This window comes from Thalassophryne amazonica, chromosome 17 (assembly GCF_902500255.1).
Source record: "Thalassophryne amazonica chromosome 17, fThaAma1.1, whole genome shotgun sequence".
Taxonomy (NCBI): Eukaryota; Metazoa; Chordata; class Actinopteri; order Batrachoidiformes; family Batrachoididae; genus Thalassophryne; species Thalassophryne amazonica.
In genome coordinates this window covers 15,545,078-15,557,270 of record NC_047119.1, presented here as the reverse complement: position 1 = coordinate 15,557,270, position 12,193 = coordinate 15,545,078, and the positions used below count along the sequence as shown (strand labels likewise).

Below are 12,193 nucleotides of genomic sequence, written 5' to 3'. Positions count from 1 at the left end.
ATCCTGTGACTGGGCAGTTAATGTTGCAGCAGAGGGAGATGGAGACATGGCTTCCATTTTTTTAATCTTCTGTTTTTCACACTCTGGGGTGGCAAAGCTCAATCACAGTGTGCACGTAAAAAACAAACATGCAAATAAAAAAATAAAAAAATCAAGGCTTTACCAGCACTGCCAGGAATCATGCAGAAAATATATTCATTTTTGAGGCTTATTAATATGCATGGGAACATAGTGGAGGCAGTATTTTCTCCATCTAGAAACCTCTGTGTCATTTAGCTGAGCTTGCCGCCTGCAGTGAACATGCATGTTGGATTTTATTTTCTCATTACCCTCCAGCGAGGGCAGGGATGAGGCTGTAATCAGGTCTGCCCGGTCTTTCCGTCTGTGTGTTTGCAGGTGCAGCTGAAATGTTGTTGCACCTACTGACTTCTGCCACATTATTACCCAGATCTGATCATAGGGCTATTTCAAAACGTATTTGTTCCTTCTATTTCTTCTATTTGTACAAGTGCAACTGCGATACAGATGTAAGTAAATAAGTAAAGTTTATTTGTATAGCACCTTTCAAGATAAAATCACAAAGTGCTTTACACTGAAAAAATAAAATGAAAACAGACATTAACAAGAGCAAACACAGATTTCTGACGTCCACCAATACAGATCCAGATCACCTCCAAAATTCAGTGGAGTCTTCCATGCCCTGCTATCTATCTGTGGTGCAAATTTGGCGAGAATCTGTGAAGTAGTGTTGATGTAATCCTTCAAAGCCTGTATAAAATGAAATCTTGATCCAGAATCTGGATCCAGATCCAGCTCACCTCCAAAATGCAGTGGAGTCTTCCATGCCCTAATATCTATCTGTGGTGCAAATTCAGTGAGAATCCATAAAGTCATTTTGAAGCAGTCCTTCAAAGCCTGCATAAAGGAAAATCTTGATCCAGATCCGGATCACCTCCAATATTTAATGGACTCTTCAATGACCTGATATGTCTCTGTGGCAAAAATTTGGTCAGGATCCATGAAGTAGTTTTGACGTAATCCTTCAAAGTGTATATAAAGTGAAACTTGATCCAGAATCCGGATCTGGATCACCTCCAAAATTGAATGGAGTCTTCCATGCCCTAATGTGTATCTGTGTTGAAAATTTGGTCAAAATTCATGCTGTAGTTTTTGACGTAATCCTGCTAAAAGTAATTTTTCAAAGCCTGTATAAAAGTGAAACCTGATCCAGAATCCTGATCCGGATCACCTCCAAAATTTAATGGAGTTTTCCTTGGTCTAACATCTATCTATGGTGAAAATTCCATCAAAATCCACACAGTAGTTTTGACATAATCTTGGTAAAAAACAGACACACAAATAAATATAAACGCCAATGATTTTATTACGTCCTTGGCGGACGGAATAACAGCAGTCACTAAAACATAAAAAGCGAGCCTGTAGAAGTGGGTCTTTGAGCTTCTCTTTAAAAATTCCAACAGAGTCCACAGAAAGCAGATGCAGAGGCAGTGCATTCAGTACTTTAATATTTCCCAAAATCCCCCTGGCGGCCCCCTGCACTTCCCAGAATGCACCGCGGTGCCAACAGACTTCCAGCGTCTCACAGCACATGTAAACAATGGCGAGTGAAGATGTGGATGGAGTTGATCCAGCGAGTTCACAGGCAATTTTTATAATGACACATTCTCCCAAGTTTAGAAGGTTATCTAGAGGATGCGTAGCACCTGTGATGGACTTCTGCTGTGCCCCGATCTTGTCTTGTTGTCCAGACTTCATGAGATGTGTTTACATTGTGCCTTGAATCGGAACTCTGCTGAAACTGACCTCTCGTGTAAGTCACGGACTGCGAGACGGTGTGAGATTCACAACTGCGAGACAGCGAATTCCACAGTTTGGGAGCAACAACCTCAAATGCAGAGTCTTGACCTAGGTACAACCAACAGGTTCTGGTCCAAGGACCTCAGAGACCTGCTTGTTACATAAGGGTTCAATTCAATTCAATTTATTTTCATTTATATACTGCCAAACTCCCAAAGCAGGCACACAGGTGACAGTGGTAAGGAAAAACTCCCTCTGAGAAAGAAACCTCAAGCAGACCAGACTCAAACAGAGGGTCACCTCTGTGTAAATTACACAAAACACATTGAGGAAATGTTGCCGGTGCACAAGGAGGGTTTCCAAAACAGACACCACACCCATCTCTGGATGGAGCCACATCTCGAACAGACAGAGAGACAGAGAGAGAGAGAGAGAGAAACAGAATCAGGCATCAGACAGACAACAAATACAGTATAATTTGTTAGCATTAAGTAACAAGAAAAACAAAAGAAGTACTAAGGTGTTCATCGTGTTTCACTAAAAGATCCAAACTTTAGATAAAGTTGAGGCCGCAGCACACTCCGTTTCCTAATAAAATGAATTAAAAGACTAAAAAGCATAGTACTATACTCTGCCAGTATGCTAGCCATATGAAAGGGAAAATAAGTGCGTCTTAAGTCTGGATTTGAAAGTCTCTACAGAATCTGACTGTTTTATTGACGCAGGGAGATCGTGCCACAGAACAGGGGCACGATAAGAGAAAGCTCTGTGACCCACAGACTTTTTATTCACCCTAGGGACACAAAGTAATCCTACACACTGAGAATGCAAAGCCCAGGACGGTACGTAGGGTTCACTTAGGTCATCTAGTTAGGGAGGTGTCAGTCCGTGAACAGTTTTATAGACTTGTAGCAAAACCTTAAAATCTGATCTCACTGGAACAGGAAGCCACTGAAGAGATGCCAAAATGGGTGTAATGTGGTCGAACTTTCTGCTTCGTGTCAAATGTCTGGCTGCAGCATTTTGAACCAACTGGAGACCCCTAATGCTGGACTGCGGTAAACCAGAAAGTAGAACATTGCAGTAGTTCAATCTAGAAGTGATAAACACATGAATCAGGGTCTCAACATCAGCCATGGACAGGAAGGGACGAATCTTCGCTATATTTCGCAGGTGGAAGAAAGCAGTCCTCGTAATATCTCTAATGTGGAGGCCAAAGGACAACGTAGGATCAAAAATTACCCCAAGGTTCCTCACTTTGTCATTGTGTTCAAGGGTTCAAGAGTTCATTGATGTAGAGAGTCATTTGACTGTGTAGAGCTCTAAGTCATCACCAATATTTTAAATTGCAGTCTAAAATGCAAAGAGGACAGAACAGGTGTTGCATGAGACCTCTTAGATTATCTTGCAGCGACATTCTGGACCGTTTCTAAGCAATCCAGAGAGGAGCTGTGGGCTAATGATGATTAGAGCAATGTCAGTTCAACTATCCGACAGATGGAAACTCACTAAATTGCCCTTGAGCACTGTCCTTAATCTCCAAATTAATTCCAGTGTGTTGTTGAGCTGCCATGCCATCGATACATGAATGAGTGAATGTGAGGCATTGACATAAAGCTCTTTGAGTGTCCGCATCAATAGGAAATTCAGTCTGTGCACCATTTACAGCCAAGACTAGCAAACAAACAAAAGATCCAACACCCAAGTTAGCAACTTAAAGTATCACGATGCAAATAAAATGCCAAATATTTATCATCAGTAGACTTGAACATGTTGCACTGTCATTGAATTTAAGCATCGCAGAGCAAAGTCTTTCCACTTTCCCATTGAGGTTCTGAAAGTCAACTCATGATGTCAATAAGCTGCTAATGTTGATGCTAACTGTGTTAGCTGAAGGTGATGATTCCATCAAGCTGCTCACATTAGCATTTGGGCTAGCGTTCGCTCTTTTTCTTCTGAATTGAACGTCAAGTCCACACATTTCTTTCAAGTCCATTTGGAATGTCCGCTCTGTGTGTGAGTGTGTGTGTGTGTGTCATGTTTTCCACTTTGCGGAAGCTCACTGACTCATACACTAACTTTATCACCAACTAAACAGGGAAGCTGATTAGTCATAACACCACTAACCTCTAATGTGTTTCTCGGAAAGGTCATTTGAATTTTTTTTTTTCATAAAACCACACATAATCTCTGTTTTATGAGGTTGACTATTATTTATGGGAAACCACATTCAGTGTGTTTCTGTAGGGAAATGTTCACATTGACTTTTTGACATATTTGTTTACATCCATTAGATGCACATTTGTGGGCGGAGCTGACATGACTGGCCCGCCCACTGGTCTCAGACCCAGCCTGTGTGGTTCCTCAATTAGCCATGTAGATGTGAGAGTGACTGTTTGTCTGTCTGCCTTTCTGAAATTCTGGGGTGTGGACTAGTAAACCTCCTATTTTGGGTGGTGTCAACACCTTTCAGAATAATTATTTGCATTTAATATTACTATTCCTATATGCTGCATTGTAATTGGCTGAGCACCAGCCGCCATTTTGAATGTGTGTAACTGGGTGTTGCTGCACAATGGCAGTCTTTGTGTCACTCTAGAGTCGTATTAGAGACAAAAGTTTCTGTTTATGTGCATTTTTCATGACCATGGATCATAACTATCATACCAGCAACATCAGAAAAACATCAAGATTTAAAGGAACTGAGTGTTCGGCTATCAATTGCACCAAGTACACTAAAACAAACAAGGAAGTGGGATTCTAAGTGGCCATTGTTTTTGGGGGTGTTGGTCAGGAAAATGATCATTTCTCTACATTGATTACAGACCCTGCAGCGGGTCTGTAATCAACTTTTCTGCAGCACGGCTTTGCTTTGAACCTTGAACCAATCGAAGCAGTGATTCGCAGATTGAAGCAGTGCTTCAATCTAATGGTTCATTGAGTCATTGTTTTATTTCGCTTTATCTTAATTTTCCCCTGCTAAAACCCTAAAGAGCATATGTCTGTGAGTAATATTTACCTTTTTTATGTTAAACTGACCTGTTATGGTCTTCTGACATAGTTGATAGATGTATTTTATAACTTAAAAACTGGACCGATGCTAACGTGTTAGCATGTCTATGGCATTTTCAATGTTAAAGTTAGCATTATGCTGTTGCAGTAGTTAGCACGTTTGTGTGCATTTGTTTTCTGTATAATAATGGCTCAGCGTTTGTTATCGTAAAAGAGTCAAATGTATTACAAATTGTAATATTTTTACATTTATTTTTGTTTATATATTAATAATAATAGCAACAAACAACAATAATAGTAATAATATCTAATAACGCTACAATACATTTTTAGAGAAAGAGACAAAAAGAACCTGATTAAAAACACAACAGAAAATATAAAACTAAAAATATAAAAGATCAGGCTGCCTAGTTATAATATACTTACAGTGCCTTATTTTCCACTCTATACACTCCACAATCATAACAGCTGTTTAAATAAATGTTTGTAATAGTAGTTCCTTGTGTTCTAAAGTCAAATAGTGCATTACAGTAGCTTGTAGTACACTCAAGAGAAGTTTTGTTTACAAAACGTCACTCCACTGCAGCAGGCAAGCTGCCCCAGTTACACACATTCAAAATGGCGTCCAGATTACATCATTTTGTGGGAGTCAGCCTTCTCTATGTTCTCTCTGTATTATGTCTGCCAATGACGCAATAAAATCATCAACATTTATTAATTTATGTATTTATTTATATATTTGCCTGTCTGTCTGTAACAAGATTACGTCAAAACTACTGCACAGATTTTGACGAAATTTTCACAAGAGATAGATATTAGACCAAGGGAGACTCCAATACATTTTGTAGGGGATCCGGATGTGGATCGGGATTCTGGACCAAGTTTCACTTTATTTAGGTTTTGAAGGATTACGTCAAAATTGCTTCACAGATTCTCACCAAATTTTCAACACGGATACGTATAAGGCCATGGAAGATGCCATTAAATTTTGGAGGTGATCTGGATCCGGATCCGGATTCTGGATAAAGATTTCACTTTATATCGTCTTTGAAGGATTACTTCAAAACTGCTTCACGGATTATCACCAAATTTTCACCACAGATTAGGGCATGGAAGATCCCACTGCATTTTGGAGGTGATCCAGATTGGTGGACGTCAGAAATCTCCGATTGCGCTTGTTTTATATATTACTTTAAATAAGAATGTTGGCACAACGGGCTTGTTCAGGCAGGAATATGTAAAGTAGACCTTTTGTTAGTGTGCCGTTTATGAAGCCTTGATGTTAATCGCAGAGGCCTGGTGGTCACTAAGGTGCCTGTTTCTTGTTTTTAAATGCAGATTAGCTGATTTCTATTAGCATTCATGCTATGAGTAATGCCAAAATATCTCGCGTTGGCTTACTCATTGTTAGTCGCGCAGACACGTGAATTTTGACCTCAAGATTGAAAAAAATGATTGCACACAAACACACAGTCATCCAGGAATTACGCATTGACATATTCTTCTGTTTCTATTGATGTTAAGTTGCTGTGTATACGTGACGTATTCGGCTCTGTCTGTTGTTTGTCTCGCTGCTCTCTTCTTCTGCAGCACAGAGAAAGACGTGAGTCAACAGGACCCATATAATTAGGGAATCGCACAGAGATGCAGATGTGAGGAGGAAAAATTAAAATGTTCAGAAACAGCAGCTGCAAACACTTTTATGGGATGGTGGTAAAAACTGACGCTGTGCTTGTGAGGACGGACATGGAGCTGATGTATCATCCGTGGTTCCTCTTTTGTTTGTTGACATCCAGCGCTAAAGTATTTATGACCCACCTGTTACTGTCTGGCATTCGTCAGGGATCCAGTTTTAAACACGTTCATGTGTTTTTGTCTCTTTGTTTCCCACAGCTGATTTCCAGCGATGCAGATGGGGCCATTCAGAGGGCAGGACGCTTCAGGGTGGAGAATGGTTCATCCGACGAGGTATAGATTACATTTTAGCGCCCATTCTTCCCGTCCTATGCTGCTAACCCATATTGTTCTGTCACTGAGACCTCTCAGTATGGATCATAAAAAAAATGGTGCATCTATTCTTTAGCCGTTACAGTTGATGGATAAATGTGTAGAAATGTGGGCTGCTGTTGAGGCGCTTTATTTAAATAAGTCAAAAGTCTCATATGTAAGTGTTTGGTGTGCAGCCTAAAATCACAAAGCACTCCCCAAAAAAGCTTCACAACCACTACAAGGCCTTCTGTACCATACAGTTAGCAGGGGCAGATCCGGGAGGGGGTGTGAGGGGTGCATGCACCCCCTTTTCATGGACCAAAAAAAATCCACTGAATCCTTTTTCTGAACACTCTATTCATCAATAAGTGACTCAACTAGGTAAATTTGTACCAGGCCATGATTCAGGAAGGTTAATCACCTTTTTAAGCCCAAAACAGTTCAGATGATTTATGTCACTTGTCATCACAACATCACAGCATCACATTCAAGGTTGTGCAATACAAGTTCAAATGAATAAATACAGATTATAAAGTATCTTTTCTCTGTGATTGCATTTTGTGGTGAAATATACACCAAAATGCAGAAAATTGCACCTAAAAATTCAAAAATTTTCTAAGGGAGCATGCCCTCAAACCCTACCTATAGAAGCGTGACCAAGGGCCTGGTCACACAGCATAAGACGATTCCTGAACGAAGGGAAAAAAGTTTTTAAAAAGTCATAAATCGTTGAGAAAAGGTGGACAAATGAGCTTTCACTTTTCCTATCACCGAATAGCCTGTGAATCAAGAGCACAAAAGGGACAAAAGAGGAACAAAATGAAACAAAAGCTAACGTTGATCTTGACGCTTTAAGCGAAATGTGCCTGGAGCCACTGCTGGAGCAGTGTGTGTCTGCATCCTGCTCTGCGTTCCAGGGGATGCTGGGACGGAGCTCTGTAGCGCCTGAGTCCTGGAGGAACTGCAAACAGAAGCGCGTGATCTGACCCACTGTGGAGATCTGTGTGCACGTTGGTGGATCCACCTGCTCTGGTTCCTCGTCCAGAACAAAAGAGGGTGTCAGGTCCGTCCCTGTCTGGTCCCACGTCCTTCCCTGTTTTGGTCTTTGTCACTTTCTGTCTGCATCCGCTTTACACTTTTTTTTGTTTTTCAGTTTACTAGTTTATTACTTTAGCCACTGGTTTTATTTTGCATTTTACCACTAGAGTCATTGCTTGTAATTTCTGTTAGTTTTTGCTTTTGTCACATATTAGTTTCAGCCCCTGCCTTTAATTGTCTTGTTGATCACTTTCCAGTTCTCACCTTTGTTTTTCTTGGTTTTGTTTCTTTGCTCCTTCCGTGTGTAGATTCTTTTGCATTATATTTAGGAGTCACCTTTCAGTTTATTTAGTCTGCTTAGTGTTCACTCTACTGCACTCTCTTGCACCTGCTCACCTCATCTTTGTCTCCTCCCTCCACACCTCCATTTCTGTCTGCTTTGCTTTTTGTCTTGTTGCACCCTCTTGCGCTCATCTTCGTCTCTTTGTTCCCCCACACCTGTGCCTTGTTTGCTGTGATTGTCACCTCTGTTATTAAAGCCTTGTGTTTTTGGTTCTTCTTGCTGGATCGTTGTTTCTATAAACCTCATCCAAGCCTTTTGTTATAGTCCTGATTGCTTTGCCAATTTTTTTTTTTACTTTGCTTAGTGTTTTTGGATCATGGTTTTGTCTCCTTTGAACTCTGTGTTACTGTGTTTTTGACCTCAGCCAGTTTTTGACCACATCTCAGCCTTACCCCTGCCTGATACCTCTGTGTACCGAACAACTGCCTGCTTATGAGATAAAGCCTTCGTCTGAACCCTCATTGTCTGACGACACGCCGCACGCTCTGTCTTGCTCCAATTTGAAAAAAAAAAAAAAACTCTAGTGTGCCGTGGTGGATTGCTGTATCACTGTATTACATTACTAGGCCATATATATTGATTTATAACAGAAAACTGTCAAAAGGGGGAATAAATATAAGTGTAAAGATGATTGAGTCTATCAGAACAGTAAATTGATTAGTCCATGTGAACGCTGCGCATTGACTCCCCATGTGCGGTTATTCCACCAGCTGCAGCTGATCCACAGCGTGAATCTGGGCTCTTTGTTCTCTGGGACTTCTGCACTTTGGGTTTGAGAGAGGGGTCAAGGAGGCATTCTTTGTGAAACGTTTGAAACCTAGCCTTAACCGGGGAGGGGGTCTGAGACACGCTTTATCCCCTATTTACAATGGGGTACTCAGGTCAAAGCAGTTTCAGTCTTTTGTTCATGGTAATGATTCATTCACGTCACTGCAGAGTCGTCAAGGGAGCCATCAGGAGAGGGACAGCTGCCCTGTCATTAGGAGGGTGTTAACTAGAGCACAATAGGTGCTAATTAGAGCTATTGTTTAGTCACCAGCCTATAGCAGTCTGCCTCTCGGTAGGAGGGGTCTGGTTAGGTTTAAAACTCCAGCTTTTGTGACTTCTTGATTATTCTTCTCTACAAGAGTCAAGACAGAAGTCAGACCACCAGAGCAAGAATTTTAGCTGAGGAAGCTTCTGCGATTTGAAGCGAAACGTCCTCGTGTCAAGCAACCCAGTCCAGTCGAAGATTCAAGCTTCTCTACTTTTGAAAATGACCTGAAGTTACCTTTGACATCGCGTGATGCATGTACACGGGGTGTGCATGCTAACATCCATAAAATATGGAAATATGGATAAAATATCTTGTAAATCACTTCAGAGGTTTTATCTGATGTCAAAACTAGTATTTTTTTTATTTAGAAGTGTTTATTTCTCAGTAACTTTTACAAAATATACACATTAGATTTACACAGAAATAAGCTTTCTGAGCGTTTTTCACCATGTTGGATTATTTTGTTCGAGTGAGCGACATCACTGTGCATTTCTACTCTGTCACCGTGCGCTTCTCAGCATCCCTTGTGCAAGTCGGGGAAAGTGATCTATGACGTCATTATGGTTGCTATCATAGACTGTATGGGTTACTACTAAACAGTTCATGGCCTTCTGTTCATTTGAATTTTTCCCCTTCAGGGGAACAATTTATTAATGTTTTCCAGATAACATGAATTTTGATCATATTGGCAATGTCATTTTATAAAGCCCCTATTTAATGGCTAGTAAATAAAATTATACTGTGCCAAAGAAAAATCTTTTTATGGCTTAAATCTTACAAAACCCAAAGGCTGTACACTTTTAACTTCATGTTCAGTTAGCTTTTATATTCCGTTATTTTTAGGTTACATTCGCTTTATATTTATATATTCGTTAAAACGTACCAAATCAACATGCAGATTCATCTCTGATCTGCTGTGGTGACTAGAGGTGGGCGATACCGGGAATTTTGGTATTGATCCGATACCAAGTAAATACATGCCCAGTATCGCCGATATCGATACCGATACTTTTTCATATTTAAGCTTCATAGATCCAAAGGATCCAAAAGACCTAGGATAGAATTTCGCCAAACATTGTACGTGACAACATAATACTTTATCACAATCAACATTTTTGTTTAAAAAAAAAATCACTCAACACAACTTAAAACAAAATCTCCTGAGGTAGAGGGCTGACAAACCACAATACAAGGGTGCGCTGCTCCGTGTTGTGTGACATAGCGCAGTGCTGCTCTTACAGACAGAGAGTAGACTTTGATGAATCTGCGTGTGCAGCAGTCATTGCGTGTGGGAGAGGAAAAAAAAGCTTGAGTATCAATCTCTTTACACGAGGATCGTTCAATATCAATACCAGCATTGGTATCGATATTATCGATATTAGGATCGATCTGCCCACCTCTAGTGGTGACCCCGATTGAACAAAGGAAGGAACTGAAAGGACTTACTATGTTCACTTAACTGTTCGGTTACCGTCATTTTCAGTTAATCTTTTTTTGTGTTAGCTTCCAGGTAGTTTTATATTGATTCAGGGTTATATTCACTTAATTTTAGATCACTCTTGTGTAATGGTGGCCAGCGGTTGCTGTGCAATGAGAAAACCTCATTCTCCAGTACCAAACAATGTTCTAGCAGCAGATGGTCGAGCCTACAACCCCTGAGGTCATGGGTTTGAGTCCAGCAATGGATGCATCATCAAAGACAACACAGGTTCCATTAGCTTTGTATTTATACCATTCAGTTAGCCTTTGAGTTAACTTTATATTTGATTTTGGCAGCACAGTGACATAGTAGTTAGTCCTGGGTTTGGTCCTACCAATGTCCATGGGTTTCCTCTAGGAACTTCATCCCACCATCAAAACATGTGTGTTGTGGTAATTTATGGACATGGGATGGCGGTGGACTGAGCTCTCTAGTCTCTGTAAAAAAAAAAAAAAAAAAAAAACAGATCACTGAGCTGTAAACCACATGAGGCTGAAGACTGCTGTGGTACTGCTCAATCTAACCTGTTGTAATGTAGGTCAACGACAAGATGGGAATCCAGAACAAGTGCCAGATTCATTCCATCATAATCATATGCTTCAATGTTGGCATGCTTTTCTGATGGTTCTGTGCTGCAAAAACACACGTTACGACATCACACTGAATAAAGAACCAACTTGTTTGAACTTAAGTTAGGAAGTTGGATCAACTCTAACTTCTGAACTTAAGTTAGGAAGTTGGATCAACTCTAACTTATCAACTTAAGTTCAAACAACCTAATTCATTCAGGTGTTACCAATTGAAACAATTCAATTAAGTTGGTTCAACTATTGTCTTTTTTTGCAAAGTCAAAGTATTTGTCTAGCAACAATGAAAATTGGTGCACTGACAATAAAAATGTGTAAGGCTGCACATTTCCACGTACAATCAACAGATATTAAAGTGTGTAGTCAAAATGACACCAAAAATTTCTGGTCTCTAGCAGATGACCTTTTTCTGTGCTATTTTAAATACAAAAAAAAAAAAAAAAAACATGATGCTGCCCAGAGGAGGTGTTCCTACATGTCTCTCTCACAGACTGTGTGGGTTTGAGCCGACTCAGTGGGCATGTGCCACAGACCATGCAGGATTCCAGACATCAGTGTCTGGTGTATATCACATACATCTAAAACAAGTTATTTCAGGTTTAAATTTGACTCACAGTATAGGCAAAACCCCAACTGTGGTGGGCAAATGAAATGCTATTTTTCAGCTGCATGGCTCTTGTCAGCAAATTGTCTCAGTGTCTAAAAGTGATTTTATCCTAAAACGTTGTAATTAACATAAAATCAGTGGGAACCAGACCCTTATTAATGTGACATCCATTTTATATGCTTATCTTGGTGTGTGTTGCTAAGTGATGGAGCCCAGACGTCTCCCTCCGCTTCAGTTTCTCTTCAGTGATCTTGAGGTCACATGGGATATGTAATCTCGACTG

General features: G+C 40.3%; 1 protein-coding gene across 3 annotated transcripts in view; it reads left to right on the top strand.

Moving 5' to 3' along the window:
* The window catches only part of garnl3 (GTPase activating Rap/RanGAP domain like 3), a 202,229-nt gene that overhangs the window by 104,064 nt on the left and 85,972 nt on the right, over positions 1 to 12,193 (top strand). For all 3 annotated transcript variants that reach the window (XM_034191917.1, XM_034191916.1, XM_034191918.1), the window contains exon 3: positions 6,724 to 6,798. In XM_034191917.1, the coding sequence (XP_034047808.1) occupies positions 6,724 to 6,798 (75 nt within the window). The remainder of the gene's footprint in view (positions 1 to 6,723; positions 6,799 to 12,193) is intronic.